Source organism: Boleophthalmus pectinirostris, unplaced genomic scaffold (assembly GCF_026225935.1).
Source record: "Boleophthalmus pectinirostris isolate CB_2022bp ecotype Guang Dong unplaced genomic scaffold, ASM2622593v1 HiC_scaffold_1, whole genome shotgun sequence".
NCBI classification, from domain to species: Eukaryota; Metazoa; Chordata; class Actinopteri; order Gobiiformes; family Gobiidae; genus Boleophthalmus; species Boleophthalmus pectinirostris.
The window spans coordinates 29,774,909-29,801,148 of NW_026570970.1; the positions used below are offsets into that span (position 1 = coordinate 29,774,909).

The 26,240-nt window shown below is 38.3% G+C and overlaps 1 protein-coding gene across 1 annotated transcript in view; it reads right to left on the reverse strand.

The window, feature by feature from the left end:
• The window catches only part of sema5ba (sema domain, seven thrombospondin repeats (type 1 and type 1-like), transmembrane domain (TM) and short cytoplasmic domain, (semaphorin) 5Ba), a 492,613-nt gene that overhangs the window by 243,791 nt on the left and 222,582 nt on the right, over positions 1-26,240 (reverse strand). Inside the window, exons 4-5 of the mRNA XM_055149649.1 lie at positions 15,616-15,715; positions 10,118-10,163 (exon numbers count right to left, since the gene is read on the reverse strand). Of these exons, the coding sequence (XP_055005624.1) occupies positions 10,118-10,163; positions 15,616-15,715 (146 nt within the window). The remainder of the gene's footprint in view (positions 1-10,117; positions 10,164-15,615; positions 15,716-26,240) is intronic.

Below are 26,240 nucleotides of genomic sequence, written 5' to 3' on the forward strand. Positions count from 1 at the left end.
ATTTCTATTTCCATGCTTGTTTGTTTTCCTCGTCTCTCTCGCGTCCTTACCAAAGAGACTGAATGTCAAAAGGCTTCGATCGCTCTCTCCCATGGATCTATTAAAATAACCGACTCCTCGTTTCCTTAGCGTAATGGCGCTTGCACAAATGTGTCAGCATAGACTCATAGTTCTATGCATATAACTGTATAGACGGATTATTTGTTCATCAACACAGCAGATGCGCGCGCAGCCTGAGTGCAGAAAGCGTCGCTGTCTGTGTGGTTAACATGAAGCCACAACTCTAGCACTGCCGTCAGAGCAAAAAAACAGTTCATTGCCGTGTGACAAAACAAGGCACGATGCCAAATCAACACTAGTGAGTGGGATACATCTCGACGGCCACATGCGTCAAATGCAGCGAGCGCAAAAACAACGACAAGAAATGGCTCAAACTCCATCAGCCGACATACAACCATACCCGATTTACACAACTAGCCCACAAGACACCGACACAATACCAGACAGGACAGAGGCTCTTTCTGCAGGAGACATGCGCAGCAGAGCAAGCAGTGACACAGTCCGACAATGTAGAGCGGGTTAATAACAGATGCATGATTAATACGAACACTTCAAGACCAAAATGCCGAGGCTCACAGCAGCAGCACAGACAGAGGAGCCACAATATTCCAATGTAAGTCAATGACTAAAATAACTTAAGGCAATTTTGTTACAGAGACTTAATAATCAATTTTATTTGTTGTTTAGTTTGGTTCAACAATGGTTTGTTCAAGTGCATTTTTGTTAAGTCCTTGTTGTCAGCCAGACTACATTATTCTTATGTTAACAGGTCTATTTTATTTAGGCCTGTTGTTTTTGGTTGTCTTGCAGTTCCTGTGTTAAATGTTCTTTAGGAAGTCAAGTTTATTGATCTTTGAAAGGGTGTAGTAGCATTTTTATTCCATAGTCATCATATTAGCTGAAATTGGGCAATTAATCGTCCAGCAAAATCTGTTATAGTTACAGGCCTAACTGTAGGCACTGCTCTGTCTGAACTCTGTTAATCTGTTCATCTTGAGCTTTATTTTTTATGTCACTGCAAAGTATCAGCATATTGTAAGTGCAACATTTATGCGATGTCAGCTCGGGGAAATAGCAGCATTTCTGGCCAGACATCATGAGCACTCTCTATATTTGAATATCTACATTAGTTTAAGCATTAACAGTTTTTTTTTTTTAAATCAATCTCCCTCTCACTCCCTCTTTTCCTCCCTCTCTCTCCCTCTATATCTCTTATTTTATCTCTCTCTCATATCTCCCTCTTTTTCTTCTTCTCTCTTTTAGTTTTTCATTCATCCCTTCCACTCTGTCCTTCATCCTTCTCTCTCTCTACACTTTGTCTGTCCTTGATTCCTCCTCCATCTTTCTCTCTCTCTGTCCCTTCCTCTGCCTCTCATCCCTCTATCGTTCCTCTCTCATTCTCTTTCCTTTATCCCTCTCTGCCCCCTCAATCTCCTCTCTCTCTCTCTCTCCTTCCCTCTTTCTCTAACTCCCTGCCTCTTTCTCTCTGCCCCCTCGATCTCTCCTCTCTGTCCTTCCCTCTTTCTCTCTGCCCCCTCGATCTCCTCTCTTTCCCTTCCCCCTCCCTCTCCGTCTCTCTCCCCTCTCTCTCTCCCGCCTCTCTTTCTGTCTTCCTCTGTCTTTCTCTCCTCTCTCTCCCACCCTCCCTCTCCTCTCTCTCTTCTCTTTGCCCCCTCCTTCTCCTCTGTCTCTCCCTCTCTTTCTCTTTAGCCTCTCTATCCTCTCTTTTCTCTCTCTCTCCACTCCATCCATTCATCAGTGTCTGGGTGCTGTTTACCGCACTCCACAGACACATCCCTCTTTCCTCTCTGGACTGAAAAGCTCCGGGGAACGGGCCAAAAACTCGTCCAAAACTCCAGCAGCACACGAGGAGCAAATGCGTCTCTGTGGGTTTGAATGGCCTAAAGAGAAACCTGCTGATAGCAACAAGTCTGAGGAGGATTCAGACAAATGCACCAAGAAAACACACTCCAAAAGCATCAACAAGCTCATGGATTCAGGACTAAACATTTTATGCTGCGGGAAGTTAGTGCGAACATCTGCTAGACTATTGACTACAAGTAAGCTTCAAGGTCCTATATTGCGCAAAACTGACTCTTGTGAGCTTTAAGAACTGTTCTAATGTTTTTACCTCCTCAAAAACAGACCTGGAGTTGTGTTTTGTTTCATTCACATGTTTGAGTAACCCTTTATTATTAGACTGTCTACATCTCCTAAACTTAAAATGCCCCGTTCCGATTTGTGATGTCATAGTTAACATCTACTAGGGATGGGCATTCAATTAAATTTTCTTAATCGATCGTCGAGAGGATTAACGATCGATTATCGATTAATCATTAACATTTTTATGTTAAAATGATCATCATTATTATTACTATCTGCACTACTAATCTGCATAAATCAATTCAACTTTACGACATATAAACCGTAATCACTCTAGAGCCACATCAATCCGTTTGACATTATAATGTGTTTAAAGCAACTTTGCGCAACTCTCACAGAAACGAAACTTAAAACCGCATGACTAATTTGCATCAACTAATCTTGTGTGCTGATGCAGCACAATCAATCAGGTTAGTGTGCCATATTTGCGTTTGTCAAAACCTGGCCTCGTCAACAGCTTTTTTCATGTTTTCAGTGTCCTGGTGAGCTTTTTCCCACTGGACACCCAAACATATGTGCTGTTTCGTACACTTGTGGCCTCACACTTGTCCCGACCACAACGGAAAGCGTGGAATTTCTTGTACAAGTCATCGTTAAATACACATTTGCACTTTGGTACGTTGCAGGGTGAGAGACTGTCTGCTCGCTCCTTCTGAGTGCAGAGAGCCACATGTACGGACCGCTGTTTGTCCCCGGACACGGACGTCTGGTCTCCCTACGCTACACACAGCAACCTATATTTGGTTTGTCGATTAAAATGAACGTAATCGATTAAATTCTAAATGATCGATTAATCAACTAATCATGCCCATCCCTAACATCTACTTTTTAATTTTTGTTTAGAAGAGACTGACAATTCCAGTCAATGGAGTTTAAAAAATGTACAAGTAAGTTTAAAGTGTAAGTCTAGGCTGGAGATATTGCTGTATTGAATTGCATTGCTTGGGTTTTTGTATAAGGCGTCATTACAGGTATCGGGATGTTCTTTTTGTTTTTTTTTTCCTTGTGTTTTTTTAACCTGTACATGATATTTTGACAGATACAAGACAACAGGGGAGTCAGCGGTGGTGGCATCTGTGTTTACAGCCTGTGTGATGTGAACGAAACTGTGCTTCTGGCAGAAAATGGGGAAAAGCTCCGAGCTACTGTAGAACAAGTGAATACAACAGCAATGGAGTCACACAGACTCTGCTTATCAGGAAGAATAACAAATGATTCAAAGTGCCAATGAGAGACTGCGCATTTGACTAAAAGCTAAGACAGTTAATATCATCAGACCCGAGCCAGGGACAAAGATCCAGAAAAAAATAGAACTCGATGAGCAATAATTTTGAGCAAAGGTCCCCCCAGAAAATAATGAAAGACACCTCAGTAGCGCCACCTCAACCAGTATGTGATTTTCATGGAGCCAATGGACAAAATTATATTCTGGCCCGGCCCTCAGGTCACCCACAGCCCCTTTTGACCACAAACCTTTAAGAGAGTAGAATAGTCAGGGTTTGTGCAGTGACTTCTTCGCACTAAATCAGGCATGTCCAAACTACGGCCCGTGGACCAAATGCGGCCCTCAGACAAATTTTTCTTGGCCCTCAGTCTTCCAGGTGACTTGGCCCAAATTACCTTACATCAATAAAAAAATAACTTTTTTTTATTTTTTTGAAAATCTACCATGATAAAGCTAATATTGAATATTTAATGTGTGGTTTTAAGGATCTTAGAATAAATAAAGACTGATGGCTCACTCTAATGTGTTAAACATGCACATTTTTCAATTATTCTCCGTATTGAGCACCAGTCTACGGCCCTCGATTGGCCCTCCGCTTGGTCTGTGTTTAGGACACCAATGCACTAAAGTGTTCAAATAAAGTTCATCATCATCATCATCATCATTCATCATACAAAAAATAAAATAGTCCGCCTATAAAAAAGTATAAGTATATGAGTAATTATCATAATATCATTAACATTTTACCCCGCCTTGTTTTGTCAAAAATAAGGATCATAAACAAATGTTACAGCCATTTACAGAGCCTTTTTTCAGTGACTGCGGTAAGATAATACAACAGAAAGTGTGGCCATAACTCACTGAGATAACCAAGTTATTAGTCTCTAGTTTTATAAGAACATCAACATCTATTTCAATTTTACCTTGCTGTTTTACTCTTCTTAGCAAGATGGCCGCATGGATCTATTAAAATAACTGGATAGGGTATTGCTGCTTATAGCTGTCTTAAGTTGGAGTAGTGGCCACTCACTGGTACTTCAGGGGGAAAAAATCCCTTCTGCCTAGAAAGGATTTTTCCCCTAGAGCACAATGTAATCACAAACTGCTGACAGGGCACCTACAGTTTTCAAAAAGGTTGTGTCTTGTGGCAATTTTAACCTATTTTTAGATCATAAACTTTTTCTCAGCTCAGAATCCTTCAGTTGTCTTATTTGTAGATCCAATTAAACCAACTGTTTATGCTCAGATTAAAGTCTAACAAGCCTCAGACAAAGCAATGCCTACGATTAAGGCCACACCCCCAGAACCCATCAGAGTAACGCGATGCCCTTTTGCATCTAAACAAACATGGCGAGTAAAAGAGAAAACAAAAACAATTGAGAAACAGCTTTAGCAAACCTTTCAATTCTGAACTTGTCGAGGTCAGATATGAATTAACGGCAGTGACTGGACCAGTGCCTGTTCCAGGCCATTTTAAAGCAGCTAATATAACCTAATCGACCTTTAATTTCTCCATGGCGACCAACTTGAATTTCCTTTCCCCTCACCGGATCACTGCACTATTCTATACCTGCTCCACAAACTCTTTAGGGACAGTCACCAAATTACCTCCCCATATAAAGAACAGGTCAAAGTCACTGTGGTCCTATACAAATACACGGACCACTGACGAAACCTGCAGATGGTATCACAAAGCTCCCTTTATTCAGACCAGGGACCATTAGCGCCAAAAGTAACCAATGCTACAGCAGCTCTAGAGTCAGCTTTCTGATTCTGTGTGGGGCTGTGAGGTAGTGTGGACGGCTGGGCTGTGTATAGGGCCCAATGGGACTGGCTTAAAGGGCACATAGTACACTATTTTCTGATCTATGTTATATGTTTTCTCACCAAAAACAAACCTGGAGTTGTGTTTTGTTTCATTTACACGTTTACGCACAAATCGAGGTCTTCAGGTCATAACAGTGTAGTGCTTCTCAATTATTTTCCGTCACTACCCCTCTAGAAAAAAGAAAACATTTTGCGGGCCCCCACTCGACAGAACCAGCACCAGACGTGGACAAATCGCACTCTCGCCTTTAGTAGCCTACGTACGGGAGCAAACGTTTTAGTCGCGTCTCCAAAGCAACTCCCGGGACACACGCAGCATGTGTCCGTCCAGATTCCACGCTGCGCCCACTTGCGTCACGAGACGGTCCGCTCCCATGTCCTCCTCGTCTTTAAAGGTGATGTCAATGGTTTACTCAAGTAGCATTCACAAAGTGGGATGATTGTTGGCAATATTTGGCAAAACTCAAGTGGCTTATCATTAATGTACAATGTCTTTAAATTACGCTGTAATTTATTTGGCTTCATGCTGTCCGCTGCCAACATTTTTAGGCACAGTAAACACAGCGGTCTTACCTCGTTTCCCACCATAGTCACAGTGAAGCCGAGTGCTACATACACTTTACCACTTTACATACAGTTTGTTTACCTCATTTCATATCTCCTGCTCTGTACTGTGTGTGCATTTGCTCAGTATAAAAAAAAAAAAAAAATAAAATACTATAGCACTAATACTCCCTGCACAAACTCTGACAATGAGAGCGTCACTGCCAACTACTGTAGTGGATGTGCAATTACACTTTATTCAAGTACGGCAAAAAAAAAGGTCACACACGCGGCTCTGGCATCGCGCCCCACTATTTGAGAAGAACTTTAATATAGGAAGGAAGTGCTACATTGTGTTTTTAAACTCTGTACACTTTCACTAAAATCATTTGGATCATTTCAGACCTGGAACTGCCAGTCTCTGCTGAACTAAATGTAAAAGGTAGCTGTTAACTTGAAAACTACCACTTCATGACATCACAAGGCGGAAATGAGTAGGGATGCACCGATCTGATATCTGACATCAGCACCGATAGTGAAAATTTTGCTGGATCGATATCGGCTTCCAACTATCTATCCATCTGATGTTCTGGTGGAGTCTAAAAGTGTATGTCATAACACTATTTTGTGAATGTATAATCGGTCCAGAAAATCTCAATGATTTAACTTACACAAAGCTGTTCTGCAGTTACTTGTCTTTTTGTTTAAAGGAAGTAATTGCTTACCCTGATTCATCAGCCGGTTTCACATTGTGGAAACCTTCTGACCTCGCAGCATTAGGATTCGCTTGCTCGACGGTAGGCGGGTACTTTTTTAATTTAACCAATCACTACTATTTGGTCGTGACGTATGTAATGCTCCAAATCTTGTAGGAAGAAGGGCAATAACGTCTTTCCCCTTGATAAAATTCACAAAACATTCTCTTTGTTCCTGCTTTAAATGCTCAATCTCGGGAATCGTTGCCAATACAGAATGTCTGTCTTCGTCTACATCCATCTCAACAGCTTTGTTTACTGTTGTGCTGTACCACAAAAGGGACCCATATTTCAATCTCTGCACTGGTATTTGGTTTCATCAGTTATTTAAAGTTATAGTATTGGAATCGTATCGGAACTGAAAAGGCTGGATTGTGCATATCCAGAACTGAGCATTCTTTATAGATGTAGACAGACTAATAATAAAGGATTATCCAAACATGTGTGAATGAAACAAAACACAGCTCTATGTATGTTTTTGATGGTGTAACAACATTATGACACGGCTTAAAGCTCACATGAGTCAGTTTTGCGTAATATAGGACCTTTAATATCCCCGGAGTAGACAAAGCAACTTCAGTTTCAGTTTGCCCTCTCTTTGTTACAGTCAAAGTGCCCAAAAATTCAAGACTGAACTCCTCCGTTTCTCATATAAGAGTGGATTGGATTTGCTTCATGGCTTTAGAAGTGCCTCAGAGTTTGTGTAGACAGACTTGAGGAGAGTGAAAGTAAAAGATGCTGTGGGTTTGAACAGTGACAGTGATGCTGTGAGACTGATCACATGAGTCAGGGCCTGTCACCGAGTCTGACGCAACTGTGCAGCAACTGAGGGCCCCGAGCTAACACGGCTAACAGCGCTAATGCAAATAACACAAACTTTAAATATGCATTGTGTAACTTTTCTGGTGGAGGGTCCGTCAGATGTTTTTCGCCGTGGTGATGTAATTGCTTGGTCTAGAATGTTTCACTGTATCGTCTTGAACCTTAGAGTCATCACGGAGACCAAACCAGACCAAGTTACAGGTTAGATCTGTGGAAAAGCAACCCCGCTCACAGTCAGAATGCCTGTTTTTCTAAGTATTTTAAAGCTAAAAACACCTGTAATTGAATAAATGTACAATAGAGCAATGACAATTCCATAGAAAAAGTTACACAATTCAATGTTAAGATTACATTTGCTTGTACCAAAGTGATTGATAAGAATTAATATTTCATTTGCTTAAGATGTAATTATTTTAAACTGCATGAATTCCCGTTGAAAGTGAGATTAACGAGGACTAAACCTGGACCTAAACTTGGACTAACCCAGAACTACAACAGGATCAAACCAGGATCAAACCAGGACCAGCCCTGGACCATCAAATTGCTTCAAATTTTATGTTAGGTGTCTTGCCCAAAGGCGCTTCCACAGCAATATAACCAAACCATGGGAACCGAACTATCAACTTTTATCCAACAGTTAAGAAGTACTGTATGTTGTTCATCAATAAATTTGATAAAAAATTGCAAGTAAAAGTAAGAAAGTAAATGAAAGTAAAATTAAGTTTAATGCCATACCGTGGAACATTCAAGTCAAAGAAACATCATCTCCATGGAGACCAGTATGTGACAAAGTTGCACCAAACACTGTGCATAATCAGTTTTTTTTTTCTAATATATTGACTATAGTTCAACAAATGTAATCTGGAAAAGGATGAGGACAAAAACAGAACTAATACCGTGACATGGGGGCAGAATGTTTATCAGTTACCATGGAGACGCAATAACTACCAAAAATGTTTTAAGATTGCCTGAAAACTAAAACAAAAACAAAAAAAACTATAAAATAAATACGAAATGGATTTAAGCATTTTATGGGTAGAGGGACCACCACCTGCTTGTCTCCATGGAGATTATTTCTTACTTTGTCTGAAATATTTCACAGTGCAGCATTAAGCTTATCCATCTGTCATTCATTCAACTATGATTTTATAGCTCAAAGAACGTGCAGCAGGTTATCCTTCACGCAGATCTGACCGGTATCTTGGTCTGGTGACATCTGATCCAAAGCAATTACATCGTCAGTGACTCTTTTAGTCAAAAATGCAGACAGACCGTTCGCCAGAAAAGCTACATAGTGCGTCTTTAAAGCTTCACCTCTCCTGTACAAACTGCTTCACAAATAGAGCATGGCACGAGATGAGATTAGATGCAGAGTTAATGAAATAAAAGCTCACGGGCACAGGGAGAGGGCTGCCCGCTGTGTCCGAGCTCGTTACAGCTATTAAGATATACGCCTAACAACTGGTCCATTCAATTCTCTGTGCCTTTAAAGATGCACTGTGTAACTTTTCTGGTGAAGGATATGTCACCTGCTTGTTTCCATGGAGATCAGTGGTGGAAGAAGTACTCGATTTTGTAACTTGAATACAGATACCAGAGCAAATAAATACTAAACTAAATAACTAAAAGTATCACATGAAAAAATCTACTTAAGTAAAAGTATTTAAGTACCTGTTTAGAGTAAAAAGTAAAAGTATTTTGCACAGATTTTGAGATCTAATAAAGCTTCAATATTAGTCGATTTGTGCTAAATTTTGTGGAGTAGAAAGTACAGATACTTGCTCTCGAATGTAGTGAAGTAAAAAGTATTTAAGTAAAGTACAGATATAAAGATAGAAGTACAATATTTACTACTTTTATTTCATTATGTTCCACCACTGATGAAGTTGTTATCATTTTACATGGAAGGTTTCAAAGTATTTAATTAAACTTATCTCCACGGAGACAAAAAGATGACACTATCAGGTCAAGTCAGATCTGTGGAGAGGCAACCTCGTCCACAGTAAAAATGCATCATTTTTTTAGAAATTGAAACACTTATCACTTTGGAAGGTTTCAAAGAACGACATTAAACTTATCTCCATGGAGACAACAAGATGACACTACCACGTCAAGTTACAGGTCAGATCTGTGGAGAGGCGACCCCGCTCAAAGAAAAAATGCATAATTTTTTAGCAATTGAAACACCGGTAATTCCAAAAAAATGCGTATCAGTTGAAAGCAACCATGGATACAAGCAAGTATAGAGTACCCCAAACAGAAAGTGACACGATGCGCCTTTAAATAAATGTACTGTGTAATCATTTTAGAATTATTTTAGAAACAATCCTGAATACAGCAGGAGGAATTCAAGTTTTTCTTTAAGTAAATGTACTTTAAACCAATAAATATTTAGATAGAAAAAATAATGCAACAGATCATATTTTGAATAAAGTAAATATAATATGAGATATGATACAAAACATATGACTTTAAATGGAAAAAGTCAAAGGATCACCATTCTAACCGTCATACAAGATAATTAACTGCAACCAAAACCAACTTGGCACACTTATGTTGCTTTAGCACTAGTCCAATGACAAAACGACAAACAAAACAAGCTTATATTTTGTCAATACTTCAACAAATCATATGGGAAACAGTACTAGATGATAAGAACAACAGCCAAGTGATCAAATCCAACAGTTCAATGCAGTAGCAGTAATAAAAGACATGGACCTACCTGTATGAGCGACATGTTACTCAGGTCCAGTCTGAACAGGTAGTTTCTGAAATGAGAGAAATACAGTGAGTTGTGGATTGGTGATTCAGCCTGAGACATAAAATCTTATAACTAACACGATGCAGATACAACGCTGCAACTGCAATGTCAAAATGACCCAAATGTGCAGACGATACCACCTTAAAAAAAGTATATGAAAGTGTTAGGCCTATAATGAATCCCATGTGCAGATAATGAGATGTTGGTGACTTGCATTAAACCAAACAGCTGCTTATGAGATCACACTAGTCTTAACTGGCTAAAGTTGAAAAAGCAAAACAAAAACAAAAACAACACTATAAATTATAGTATTAAATTAAATTATAGAATAGGCTAAATAATTCCCAATTGTGCTTTGTTTCATTCACATGTTTAACACACAAATCTTGCATAGTTTGGTTAGGAGTCCGTCTTGAAAACATCATCCACGTTGCCTCAAATGAAAGTAGTGTATGTGTGAGCAACGGTGGTGGTCGGAGGGGCCGATGGTGCAGAGTGGCAGCCTCGCTTCCATCAGTCTGTCCCAGGGCAGCAGTGGCTACAATAGTATCTTACCATCACCGAGAGTGGAGTGAATGAATAATGCTCTGTAAAGCGTCGTTGAGCTAAAAGCTAATCTATCTAATAATCTGGACAATTTCAGCTCTGGAATTGCCAGTTTCTACTGAATTTAAGGTAAAAGGTGAAAAAGAAAGAAAACTCACTTTTCAGTAGAAACATAAAGGTGCCAGGTCAGGTTTTACTCAAAATGATGCATAATCATGATATTAACATTAATGCCATTTATAATCACCTACAGAACATAAATCATAGACTACAACACATGTGCCCAGGACTGAACCAGGAGGACTAAACCAGGACTAAACCAGGACTGAACCAGGACTATACCAAAATTTAGTCCCGAGCTCTGCGCTGGTCCTTTTGCCTGAGGTCACCTGACAGTTTATGTGGGCGCACCTCCAGGCCCATCCCAACACTCAGTCCTGGTTCATTTCTGGTTTAGACCTGGTTTAGTGCTGGTGTAGTCCTGGTTCAGTCCTGTTTTAGTCTTGTTTTAGTCCTGGTTTAATCCTGGTTTAGTCCTGGTTTAGTCCTGGTTCAGTCCTGGTCCCTCATGTCTCAGGTCACTATAGGACAGTAGTGCAGATATCCTGAGCCTGTGCAGTTTGTTTTCACCATTGCCAATAACTCTGGTTTGACATTTAAATTGTAGCTATTTTTTATATTTGTTTTTTTTAATATATATATATATATATATATATATATATATATATATATATATATATATATATATATATATATATATATATATATATATATCTCCACTACATCCCTAGCTAAAACTACCTCTTCATGACATCACAACATGGAACAGAGAATTTTGAGCATTGAAGACTTACTCAAACATGTGTGAATGAAACAGAACACAACTCCGGGCATGTTTTTGATGACGTAACAGCATTATAATATCAGAGCCAATTTTGAGTAATACAGGAGGTTCAAATTTCCAATATAATTTTCTTTCGAGGTGTATAGGGACATGGAATTTCCTATTGTGTTAAACCATGCCAAATCTGACCTCATGTGAACGTTTTCAGACAGAATTTTGTTTCAGGACACTCCTATTTTAGATCCAAACCTTCAATATCCATCTTCCTCCAATAAGTCCCCAGAGAAGCACTTAAAAAAGTCATGTCTCAAACTCTAGTGAGAGAAAAGGGGTGTCAAGTTCTCACTAATAGAGTACATGTGGAGCGCGCAACAGGCTGGGTTTTGTTTCTCGTACCTGGCGCCCGCAATAAGCTCTATATCTAGTTTCAGTCATAATCCGTACAGTTGCCAGGGCAGATCTTTAAGTGAAACCATTTGTGACAGAATAAAGGTTTCACGTTTTAGACAGCAAGATGGATTTTGGTGCTCTTACCTGGCACTCACAATAAAGTCTGAATTGTTTTAAAAGAAAATAACTTGTAATACATTTGGGAGTGAAATGTATTAAATCAATTTTCTGCTATACATATGTAACTGGCTGGATTTTGTTTCTCATACCTGGCACTCATAATTAACTGTAATACAATCTACTTTTTATTTCAATTTTGTTCCAATGTATACGTTACTGTATGCACAAGAGAGCACTTAAAAGCACACCAGTCGTTGCCAGATAAGGTCATTTTTTGCATTTACATTTTCATACCTGGCATCCACAATGAGCTTTACCTAGTTTCATAACACTCTAATCCATACAGTCGCCAGTTGACTGAAAGCATCTGTGACCGAATAAAGGTTTCATGTTTTAGGCAGGATTTTCTCTTACCTGGCACCCACAATAAAGTCTACAATATTTAAAAAGAAAATAAAGTGTAATGTATTTGGGCTCATGATATCAATTACCTGGTATATGATGTCTGCAGATGGCTGGATTTTGTTCCTCTTATCTGGCAACTATAATTAGCTGTGATATAACCTCCTTCTTTTCATTTCAGTTTTTGTTTCAAATGTGTATTATTCTAAGTCCAGAAATGCCTCAGGGAGCACTTAGAACACATCAATTGTTGCCAGATAAGGTTCAAGTGTGGATTTAACTTCTCATACCTGGCATCCACAATGAGCTCTAGATCTAGTTTCATAACACTCCTAATCCATAGTCTCCAGTAGAGTATATCCTTAACTCAAACCATTCGTGACAGAATAAAGGTGTCAGGTTTTAGGCAGGAAGATGGATTTTGGTTCTCTTACCTGGCACACACAATAAAGTCTACATTATTTAAAAAGAAAGAAACAAGTAATGTATTTGGGATGGAAATAGATTATGGCAGTTATGTGGTATACATCTGGCTGGATTTTCTTCCTACCTGGCAACTATAATCATCCGCAATATAACTGATATCCTTTATTTAAATTTTAGTTCCAAATATATATGACTGTATTATATGCACACAAATGCCTAAGAGAGCACTTAAAACACATCAGTTGTTGCCAGATAAGGTTCAAGTGTGGATTTAACTTCTCATACCTGGCATCCACAATGAGCTCTAGATCTAGTTTCATAACACTCCTAATCCACAGTCTCCAGTAGTGGTGGAAGGTAACAAAGTACAAAAGAAAAAGTACAATACTTTTGTCAAAATTGTAGGTATCTGTACTTTACTGAAGTAACTTTTACAGTAGATATTTTTTTTTACTTTTACTTCACTACATTTGAGACAATGTATCTGTACTTTCTACTCCACTACATTTTAGATCTGGACTGAAAAATAAAAAGTACTTTTTTTTTAATGGTATGAGACCTACTGAAATGGTTGAAACTTATTTTGAGCACATGAAATTTGAGTTAATGTCCAAATTTTGAGTAAACTAAATGCACAAAAACAGCTAAAAAATTTTCAAAAATCAACCAAATTGCTTAAAATCAGACAAATTATTTATCAAAATCATTACATTTGTTACTTAAATTGTCTATAAAACATTACAACAAAATACTCTTACTTTTTACTCTTAAAGTACCAATCTGAACAGGTACTTCAGTAATTTAATTTGAGTAGATTTTTTCATGTGATACTTTTACTTCTCTATATTGTACTTTTACTTAAGTAAAAGTACTTCATCCACCACTGGTCCCCAGTAGAACATATCCTTAACTCAAACCATTTGTGACAGAATAAAGGTATCAGGTTTTAGACAGGAAGATGGATTTGGGTTCTCTTACCTGGCACCCACAATAAAGTCTGTATTATTTAAAAAGAAAGTAATGCATTTGGGATGAAACTATATTATATCAATTATGTGGTATGTATCTGGCTGGATTTTGATCCTACCTGGCACCCATAATTAGCTGTAATTTACTGTAACCTGTATGATTTATTTCCATTTTTGCTCCAAACATATATTACTGTATGCACAGAAATGCCTAAGAGAGCACTTAAAACACATCAGTTGTTGCCAGATAAGGTTCGAGTGTGGATTTAACTTCTCATACCTGGCATCCACAATGAGCTCTAGATCTAGTTTCATAACACTCCTAATCCATAGTCTACAGTAGAGCATATCCTTAACTCAGACCATTCGAGATGGAGGTTTTAGGTTCTCTTACTTGGCACCCACAATAAAGTCTCTATACTTTAAAAAGAAAATAACCTATATTTCATTTGGGAGCAATTTTTTATCAGTTTGTAGCAGGCTGGATTTAGTTTCTCTTACCTGGTGCCCAAATGTATTGTAACATAATGCACTTCTTTTGGATTCAAGTTTTGTCTTAAAGTTATACCCTTCTCAGTCCAAAAAGAGCATAATATTGAACACTTAAAACACATACACTGTTGCCAGATGTGATGCTTTTTCAGTGTTGATTTACGTTCTCTTACCTGGTGTCTATATGAAGCATTTGTGAGGGAAACTAAAGTTCTCCATAACACAGTATTGGATGTATAACGCTGGATTTATACGGAAGCCAAGAGGGGTCACAACAAACGCAAACGCCGCAACAAATACAAATGTGACAACACAACAAAAAGCCACAACACACCAAAAAAAGCCACAACACGCCACAACGGAAATGACCGTGGGACTCTATTTTAATGCAAACGCCGCAACAAATACAAATGCCACAACACAAACGGAAAAGCCGCAACACATTAAAAAGCCGCAATACATTAAAAGCCGCAACACATTAAAAAGCCACAACATATTAAAAAGCCACAACAGAAGTGACCGCGGGACTCTATTTTCCGACGGACCGATCAAGCGGCAAAAGAAGAAGAAGAACTGAAACCATCGGAAAATAGAGTCCTGCGGTCACTTCTGTTGTGGCTTTTTGATGTGTTGTGGCTTTTTAATGTGCATTTCTGTTGCGGCGTTTGTATTTGTTGCTGCGTTTGCATTAAAATAGAGTCCCGCGGCCATTTCCGTTGTGGCTTTTTGTTGTGTTGTCGCATTTGTATTTGTTGCAGCGTTTGCTTTTGTTGTGACCCCTCTCGGCCTCGTGGATTTAGTTTCTCTTACCTGGCGCCCATAATTAATTGTAACATAATGTACTACTTCTTTTAAAGTCAAGTTTTGTCTCAGAGTTATATCCTTCGTAGTCCAAAAACGCCCTTGAATAGAGCACGTAAAACACACAAATTGTTGCCAGATAAGGTCTTTTTTCAGTGTTGAATTAACTTCTTTATTACCTGCTGCCCAAGCTTTACAAATTATAGTATTATATGTATGGATTTAGTTTCTATTACCTGGCACCCAAAATTTACTGTAAAATAATGTAAGTATGAATTCATGTTGCTTCTTGGTGCTCGTTAAAACACATAAATGGTTGCCAGATAAGGTGCTTTTTCAGAGGTGATTTAACTTCTCTATTACCTGGTGCCCACAAGGGTCTATCTATATTATACATTTATGAGGGAAAAGATATTAAGTTCTCCATAATACAGTATTAAATGTAGCGCGCTGGATTTAGTTTCTCTTACCTGGCGCCCACGATCAGTTCATTGCGCGTGAGGTCGAGGGTCAGCTGGGAGTAGTCTCTCACGTTGGGGCGAGAGAAAGAGGAAATCCAAGGACTCAGCGCTGAAAGACACAGACAGAAGAGCCATTCATAAAGTGGTCAGGTTAGATTACAGACAACAGTGAAGAATGAGCCTCTCGGAGAGACGGCGGACGAGAAATATGAATGAGAGCATTTACATATGTCCTTAGAATCATTTTTGTACGCAATCGTGTGGTGCTCATACTGTGTCCATTAACCGATCAATCAGAGCAATTCTTATAAAATATTTGGAGGACTTTTTGGTCAGAACTCGGATCTCGGAATGACCTAATCTCCAGTCTTCTGATATTTTTATTAATAGATTCTTTTCTTCAGACCAAGACAGGGCTGAATGATTTTAAGAAAAAAATTAATTGTGATTTTTCTGGCAGATATTGCGATTTCAATTTCATCCACGATTTTTTTCAGATCAAGTTTCAGTGCACATGATCATTTGCAAACATCACAGAAACTTACATCACACCAGAGTCCTGCACAGATGATTTCACGCTGGACCGTAAAGCCCAGTTTACACAGACAATAAGAGCTGTGATTGGTCCTCTCTACCACCCCTCTAGAGACATTTGCTATACTCTGATTTCCTTTCTTTCAATAGACACTGAGTAATAAAGTGTTTAATGCAGCTTTGAGCACATGTGTTTACGTTCTACAGAAACGAAACTTAAAACCACATGGCTAATTTGCATAAACTGTAAGCCCTGAAAAAAAAAAAAAGAAAACAGCTGGCTGCTCGTGCACTGATGCGGTCAGCTTCTGTCGGACAACAGGACATGACTCAGTGGATTATATGTGTTCTTTCTGTGACAGAGGATGTGCTGCTGATGGTGAGTCTGTTGTGTGCTTCTATCGCGTTGGAGGTGGTTCATGTTAAACTTTACGCAAACACCAGGTTTAAACTGTAGCCTCCTAGTGTTGTGGCGATGAATTACTTTGCAAAGTATAGCCCTCGATGCAGATCCATAAATCAAAAACAACATTAACAAGGTGACGGCAGCAGTGTGCGCCGAGTCGATGCAGAACTAAACCTCGCCCTTAAATTGAGGTTTAGGGGCACTGCAAAAAAAACGTGACCTTGACCCTCCCAAAATCGTGTTGTCTGAGATCGCAATTTTCAGTCCAAAACGATAAAGTTTCAAGCATTTTGTTTGTCTTAAAATATTCATATTAACCCACTCTGCATCAGTGGTGTCCAAACCACAGACCAGTATAATTTCCAACAATATGTTCGCGAAAAATGGATTGAGGGTCGCGCTTTATGGTATGTGGCCCGATGGTTGGATGACCCCTGCTCTACATGATCTTGGTGTTTTTATTTTACTATTTTGTGCTTAAATAGATTCCAATTTCTAATATATATTCCTAATAATATTCCAAATTCGCTCCTATAACCACTGGCCTCGTGAGCTTAATTTTCATCAGCTGATTTAAACAGGTTTTGGCTCTGCTTTTCTACTGTTAGCGCCACCTGCAGTCCAACTTTTTCAGGACAGCATTCCAGGTGTGTGAGAGTAAAAAAGCCCCCGTGTCCCGAAAACAAACTAAATCTTGGTCTGACAAAAGAATCTATTCAAATAAATGACTGGAAAAGCTGAGTTAAACATCAGATGTGTGTTCCAGTTGTCAAGTCGGAAAAATAATGACCAATATATTACAGTAAAGATCAATAAAAAAAGTTAATTTAGTAACCTGGACATTGTTACTACATTAATAACTTTTCAGTTGGGTCTATTGCCTGCTTGTTTCTGTTGATATGTAATTTCTCTGCTTCAAATGTTCCACAGTATGACATTAAACAAATCTACCTTACATGTATTCAATTACAGGTGGATTTATAGCTCAAAAATACCTAGAAATACAGGGATTCAGACTGTGAGCGGGTATGCCTATCCACAGATCTGACCTGTAACTTGGTTTAAAGGTTTCAAGGTTTAAAGCTACATTGTGAAACGCAGGTGACGAACCCTCCAGACCAGAAAAGTTACGCAATACAACTTTAATAAAAGCAACATTTGAGTGTGAATATATATATATATAAAAGCAGTGATGGAAGGTATTGAAATACAAGTAGTAAAGTAGAATCTTTAGGTATCTGTTTTTTACTTAAGTAGATTTTTAGTGAATACTTTTTACTTTTACTTCACTACATTTGAAAGCAGGGACCTGTACTTTCTACTCAACTACATTTTTGAACAGAAAATAAGAGTACTTTTCATGTGATTTTAGGGGTTATTTTACCATGTCTGTGGTAATATTCAGACTAAAGTTTTCAAGTTCAAGCTTCGGCTTTGAGCTAACAAAAATAAATACTCAAAATTCATAAGAAGAAAGAAATGTATTCATACTGCAAATGTTGATGAAATTCTGTATAGTTTTTTAATCAGTATCACTACATTTTTTAACACATTAAAAACACTTGGACTAGATGAAATACTTTTACTTTTTACTCTTAAAGTGTATTTTTAAGCAGGTACTTGGTTTTTTCATGTGGTACACTTTTGCCTCTGTATCTGTACTTTTACTTCACTCCACCACTGATAAAAAGTAAAGTGTACACCATGAATACTCGCACACCATAAGGCAGTAATGGTTGGCCCCTAAATGTATTCAGTAAATCATTGATAAAGAGTGAGGTGGATTTCAGACAACAGAGTGAAGGATGAGCCTCTCAAAGTGACGGTGTCTATGAGAAATATGAATGAGAGGATTTACATATGTCCTTGGGTTTGTGGGCTTCAAGTGACATCACTGCTTCTACTGGGACAGGTCATGTTGCGTGGAGATGGAGCTGAACTGGACTAAACCAGGACTAAACAAGGGCTAAACCTGAACAAAACCTGAAACTAAACCAGGACTAAACAAGGACAATACTAAAAAAAAACTAACTAAGGACTAAACTTGAAACTAAACCAAGGCTGTACCAGGACTAAAACAGAACAAAAACAAGTCTACATCAGGACTTAACTGGGACTAACCCAGGACTAGAACAGAACTAAACCAAGTCTATATTAGGACTAAACTGGAAACTAAACCAGGTCTAAACCAGAACTGAACCAGGACTAAACCAGAATTAACAGAACCAAACCAATTTAGATCAGAACTAAACATGGACTAAAACTCAAAGTAAACCAGGACTACACCAGGACTGAACAAGGACAAAACTAGGACTAAACCAGGACTAAACATGGAACTAAAACAGGAATAAACATGAAACTAAACTGGGACTAAACCAGGACTAAACCTGAAACTAAACCAGGACTACACCAGGACTGAATAATGACTAAACTAGGACTAAACCAGGACTAAGCCTGAAACTAAACCAGGACTAAACATGAAATTAAACCAGGACTATAGCAGGACTAAACTAGGACTAAACCAGGACTAAACTTGAAACTACTAAACATGAAACTAAACCAGGACTATAGCAGAACTAAATTAGGACTAAACCAGGACTAAACCTGAAACTACTAAACATGAAACTAAACCAGGACTATAGCAGGACTAAACCAGGACTAAACATGAAACTAAACTAGGACTAAACTAGGATTAAATATGAAACTAAACCAGGACTATAGCAGGACTAAACTAGGACTAAAACAGGACTAAACATGAAACTAAACCAGGACTAAAAATGGAAACTAAAACCAGGACTAAACATGAAACTAAACTAGGACTAAACCAAGATTAAATATGAAACTAAACCAGGACTATAACAGGACTAAACTAGGACTAAACCACAACTAAACATGAAACTAAACCACGACAAAACATGAAACTAAACCAGGACTATAGCAGGACTAAACCAGAACTAAACATGAAACTAAACCAGGACTATAGCAGGACTAAACCAGAACTAAACATGAAACTAAACTAGGACTAAACTGGGACCAAACATGAAACTAAACCAGGACTAGACCCAGACCCAAATCAGTAGAGATCTGAATGCACCTTTTTAGTGTCTGAGTAAATCTTTCATTGTTTGGTTTGACTCGACTTCCAAAAGGCGCACAGCTTGTTTTGTTGTGACAATAACAGTGAAGAGGAAGAGGACACAGCAGCCATCTTTGTTTTGATGGAAAAACAGAATCAAATCCACACATGATTTATTGAGCCAGGTTTCATTTTCCATTGAGAAAATAAGTCCCTTTGAGCTCCACGGCAAATAACAAAGACTTTTCAGCTTTGTCTGGCCTTGCTTTTTGAAGACACTTTTTATTATTGTGTAACTATTTCCAGAATTGGACTTTTTTTCTTTCTAAATTATATAAGGGAAAAACTACAGGGCTTATACACTGAAAGAAAAAACTGTCTGTTAAGTACTACGATATCCATATTACTTATTTTCCGACTCAATCATTTCAGTTATAATAAAGCCAAAAAAATAAGAATGAATCAAAAGAAAATACATGCTTTCATTCACTGACAAAACTAACAGACTAAACCAGTAGAATAGAAATGAACAGAGACAAAAACAGGGCCACAGAAGTTTAGTTGGTAGAGTTTGTCCAAGGTTGGCGGTCAGTGGTGTAGTGGGGATTTTTTAAGTGGGGTGGGGGCGATTTGTGACGTCATCGATGTTATTAACATTACAACATGTGAACCAGGACTGAACCAGCACTAAAACAGGACTAAAACAAAACTAAAACAAAACTACAACAGGACTACAGCAGGACTAATCCATAACCAAAACAAGACTAAAACAAGACTAAACCAGGAGGACTAAATCAGGACTAAACCAGGACTAAAACAAGACTAAACCAGGAAAAAAACCAAGACTGAACCAGGAGGACTAAATCAGGACTAAACCAGGACTAAACAAAGACTAAACCAGGAAAAAAACAAGACTGAACCAGGAGGACTAAATCAGGACTAAACCAGGACTAACACAAGACTAAACCAGGACTAGCACAAGACTAAAACAAGACTAAACCAGGAAAAAAACAAGACTGAACCAGGAAAAAACCAAGACTGAACCAGGAGGACTAAATCAGGACTAAACCAGGACTAAAACAAGAGTAAACCAGGACTAAACCAGGACTAAACCAAGATTAAACTTAGCTCTAAACCAGGACTAAACCAGGACTCAACCAGCACTAAACCAGGTCTAAACCAGGTCTAAACCAGGACTGAACCAGGACTAAACTAGCTCTAAACCAGGACTAAACCAGGACTCAACCAGGACTAAACCAGGTCTAAACCAGGTCTAAACCAGGACTTAACCAGGAGGACTAAACCACGACAAAACCAGATCTAAACCAGGTCTAAACCAGGACTTAACCAGGATTTTGGATCTAATCTAATCTTGGACTTGAGAGAGAGCGAGAGAGAAAGAGAACCCTCTCACCTGAGGTCACCCGACAGTCTATGTGGGCGCACCTCCATTTCAACACCCAGTCCTGGTTCAGTTCTGGTTTAGTCCGGGTTTAGACCTGTTTTAGTCCTTCAGTCCTGTTGTTTCCTTGTCACAAACATACAGTACCTGGAGTTGTGTTTTGTTTCATTCATACATTTTAAAACACACAAATGCTGAATATTTTAGGCTGAGAAAACATTCTGTTCAACCTTGTGACGTCATGTGGTAATACAGCAAATGCTCCGCTGTGTTTTTAAACTCCACACACCTTCACGAGAATCATTTGGATAATTTCAGCCCTGGAATTGCCAATCTCCACTGAACCAAAAGTAACAAAAAGGTAACTGTTAACTTTAAAACTACCCCTTCATGACATCACAAGGTGGAAACGACCATTTTGAGCTATGGAGATGCAGGCACGCTAATAACGCAGGATTACTCAAACAAAACACAACTCCAGGCATGTTTTTGAGGAGGTAACTAACAACATTCTAACATTCTGACAAGAGTCCGTTTTGGGTCATTATAGGACCTTTAAAGAATGAGTCCATAAATGAATAAAGACATATACAGACACATTGGGACAATTTAAAGTTTCGGATATTACAAAACTGATTTTATTTTAACCAGAGGGAGTGAGAGAAATGATGAAAATGACACCGTATTGTAACATTTAGCCTCACTGCTGATAACATTATTCACTGAGAAAGCTATCATCAAACATTAAAGCACTCATTTCCTTTAAATAAGCTCCGGGCCAAAGAACGACTGAGCTGAGACTTTGAAATACACGTCTTTCTCAAGAGTTTCTACAAGTAAATTACATTCAGAAATTAATAATCGAAAATGTTTTAATTATTTTTCTGCTAATGACAACAATAATCAGATGCCTTTCTATGTGGAGATGGTATTGCTTTGTCTTGAATGTTTCACAGTATGGCATTAAACCTTTCTATCTTCATGGAGATCAAACCAGACCAAGTTACAGGTCAGATCTGTAGAGAGGCGACCTCGCTCACAGTTAGAATGCCTGTTTTTTTTAGGTATTTTTGAGCACCTGTGATTGAATACATATAAGGTAGAGCCGTTTAATGTCACACTGTGGAACATTCCAGGCAGAGCAATGACATATCCATAGAAACGAGCAGGCGACGGACCCCCAGTCAAAAAGTTACACAGTGCAGCTTTAAGTATTGCTTCACGAATAATGAATTGTAAAATGAAAAACAAAAATCCATGGGTTTCCTGTTTGTAGGCGCCATTTTGAGGACTTTTCACTAGTCAAAAGATAAAATATTTTGCTTTGAATGGTTAGTTGCTATGACAACAGAGCTCAGTTTTTTTGTTTTTTTTCTTTTGACAGTCAAGACAAAATACTATAATTTTAAATGTGTCTAAAAATAGCCACAGCCACCTGCTCGTCTTCGTGGAGCTTCTGTTGCTTCGTCTATAGAATTCCACAGTATGTCATTAAATGTATATATTGCTAGAGAGAGAAGTAATTTCTAGAAGGATAAGTTACAGGTCAGATCTGTGGAGAGATGACCCAGCTCAGAGTCAGAATGAATGGTTTTCGACATGTGTATTTCTTGCATTTCTTGAAACACAAACAACTGAATAAATTATAGGTGAGAATGTCATACTGTGGAAGAGCATCTCCATGGTGACAAGCAGGCAGGTGGAAGACAAATACTGTTCTGTTACTTAAGTAAAAGTACAGATATTGGAGCCAAAATATACTCAAGTAAAAGTAAAGATATCACATGAAAAGATTTGAATGAAAAGTAAAAGTATTTTGTGTAGAGTTTGAGGTCTAATAACGCTTTAAATGGAGTGATTTTGATACAGATTTGTGCAGAATTTTCTGCTGAAACTGAAACTTTTTTTTTTTTTGCTGTTTTTATTGTTTGCTCGAACGATCACTGTGATTTAAAAAAAAAAAAATAAAAATCCTCATGCTTCTTAACAGGTTTCATGCAATAATAAAAAAAAATACTTCAGTCAGTCCAGTTAAAAAATATAATGAAGTAGTACAGATACCTGTTCTCAGATGTAGTGAAGTAAAAGTAAAAAATATGTACTTAAGTAAAATATAGATACTTAGATGTAGTGTACTTAAGTAAAATACAGATACTTAGATGTAGTGTACTTAAGTAAAATACAGATACTTAGATGTAGTGTACTTAAGTAAAATACAGATACTTAGATGTAGTGTACTCAGATGTAGTGAAGTAAAAGTAAAAAAAATATGTACTTAAGTAAAATACAGATACTTAGAATGTATACTTAAAGGTGCATTGTGTAACTTTTTTTTTTTTTTCTGGTCAAATGCTTTTCTCCATGGAGCTGTTATTGCTTTCTCTGGGATGTTTCACAGTATGGCATTAAACCTTTCTATCATCATGGAGACCAAACCAGACCAAGTTACAGGTCAGATCTGTGGAGAGGCGACCCCGCTCAGAGTCAGAAAGTTTTTGTATGTATTTTTGAGTTATAAAACCACCTGGAATTGAATAAATGTAAGGCAGAGCTCTTTAATGTCATACTGTGGAACATTCCAGGAGTATAGTACTTTAATACTTGTACTTCGTTGTGTTCTACTACTGCAAACAGTTACGCAGTGTATCTTTAATTAAGGTTACATCAATACACAAAATCGATGCACAGTAGTAGGGCAACTATGTGTTTTGGAATCCCAGAAAAAAGTGGAAAAACTTGATAGATTATTTTCGGATCAATACGGGACACTGAAAGGAAAAAATCTCGACAAAGCACCGCAGTCCAATCCAGGAACCCGCATTTCAATCTGTCACCTCCGAGTCGATACAGAAAGTGGAGAACGAAGAGGAGGGATGGTCGCGGACACGGGAACAATAGAGTTTATTTTGTGAAGCCCGAATCAGCCCAAAGCAAAAGTGAAAAGTGTTCAAAAAAACGCAGCCAAAAACTCTGCTCTCAAATCTGCCTCTTTCCAACAAATATTGATTTAGGAAACAAGCGAGAAAGTCAAACACACAGTAGGGAGCAGCACAGAGACGGACTGAAAGGTTCAATGGAAATATAAAAGTAAATGAATCGAAGCTTGTAGTGAATGGCGGACAATGGTTAAACTGTGCATAATTTGAGTTTTTTGATCAATGTTATAATGTCTTTTCTTCATCACAAACATACCTGGAGTTGTGTTTGTTTCATTCACACATTTAACACACAAACTCTGCATATTTAGACTGAGTTTCTGTACCTTCTAAAGCTCAACTACAGCTCTAAAGTAACAATAATAAAAAAGAAAATGTACCCAAAATACATAATGACCCCCTAAAAATATTGTTCCATCTTATATTGAACAATGAGTCCATATAGTAATTACTGTGATGGACCTAGAAGGAAAAGGGAGATGAAGTACCTTGCCCAAGGACACATCAACAGGCTCTGGAACAAACTTGCAGTATGCTTGTCTCCATGGAGATGTTAATGCTTTGCCTGTAATGTTCCTTAGTATATTAAACTTACTGTATTTTCCGCACTATAGGGCACTCTGGATTATAAGGCGCACTGTCGTGGTCTATTTTCAAACTTTTTTCACAAATAAACTGCACGGGATTTTAAACAAAACACAACAGATAGATGGGTCGGTCAGATTTTGTTTGGCGCGTTCACAGTGACTCAATTTTGCTGTCTGGAATGGCTGGATTGTCGGCGTGTTCGCAGTGACTCAGTTGTTCAGTCGTGTCTAGAAGTGGCACATTGCACTCGCTTTTTCGGTTCGTTCCTCTGTTCCGTTCCTCGTCGGCGTGGAGTGATGAGTGTGTCTGCGGGTGTTTTTCGCCGTGCGGTCGCTGTCTGCTCCGTGTGTGTTTGCGTGCGCTGCGGGTGGTGCGGCTTTGTAGTTTACTGAAGTCGTGCTGGGACACCCGAGTGGATTCGTGTATAGGGTGCTCTGGATTGAGGGGCGCGCAGTCATTTTTTGATGGGGTTGGATGCTGAAGAGCGCGTCCTATGGTGCAGAAAATACGGTAGTAATCTTGCATTAATTCACTGACAGTTATTATTGCCAAGAAAAACATACACTCCTAACATAAGCAGAAAACTGGAAAAAGTGTGGTGTTCTAAAACTTTTGTCTGGTAGTGTATATACAGTATGTATTGTAAAGTCTATGAGAGGATACACCAACTTCTCGTCTCCATAGATGTTGTTACTTTGCCTGGAATGTTCCAAGAAAAACATACACTCCTAACATAAGCAGGGTCGCCTCTCCACAGATCTGACTTGTAACTTGGCCTGGTGGCGTTAACTGCTTGTGTCCATGGAAATATACTAGTTTAATGCTGTCCTGTGGAACATTCCAGGCAAAGTAACAACATCTATGGAGACGAGAAGTTGGTCTATCCTCTCATAGACTTTACAATACATACTGTATATACACTACCAGACAAAAGTTTTAGAACACCACACTTTTTCCAGTTTTTTACTGTGTACTATTTACTGTTTACCAACACATATTCTAAACTTTTGGTTCATCAAAGTGTCCACCTTTGGCAGATAAAACAGCTGAACACATGCTCATGGTTCTTTTTTACAATAGAAATCAAATATTCTTCAGAAAGTTCTTCCCAAGTCTGTTGCAGAAGTTCTCATAAATGTGTGGCACTTGTAGGTTGTTTGACTTTCACTCTTCTGTCCATTTCATCCCAAACCATCTCAATGGGGTTTAAGTCTGGAGACTGTGCTGGACACTCCATGTTTTCAATCTCACCATCTTGTTCTTTTTTCCTGAGGTAGTTTTGGCAGAGCTTGGACTTGTGTTTTGTATCTTTTATCTTTTTTTAAACCCCTGTCTGTCTACCATTTCAAGCTCTTCATTGGACTTGCACAACTTAGATTGCAATAAATAACTGGACTTTTGCAATAAATAACTGGACTTTTGCTATAAATAACTGGACTTTAGCTATAAATAACTGGACTTTTGCAATAACTAACTGGACTTTTGACTGGTATGTGTATATAAATGAGCATAGTGAACAAAATAGGAAGTGAGCAGGGGGCGCTTTCAGTTCCATCGACTCCAATTCATTTTGTATTAAAAAAATGTCACCCTTCTCTCTGTAACTGCTGTTGTCAGGCTCCTCCTATTGGTCTGAAAATGTTCATATTAACCCTCTCTATATACTATTATAATGTATTTATTTTGTTAGTT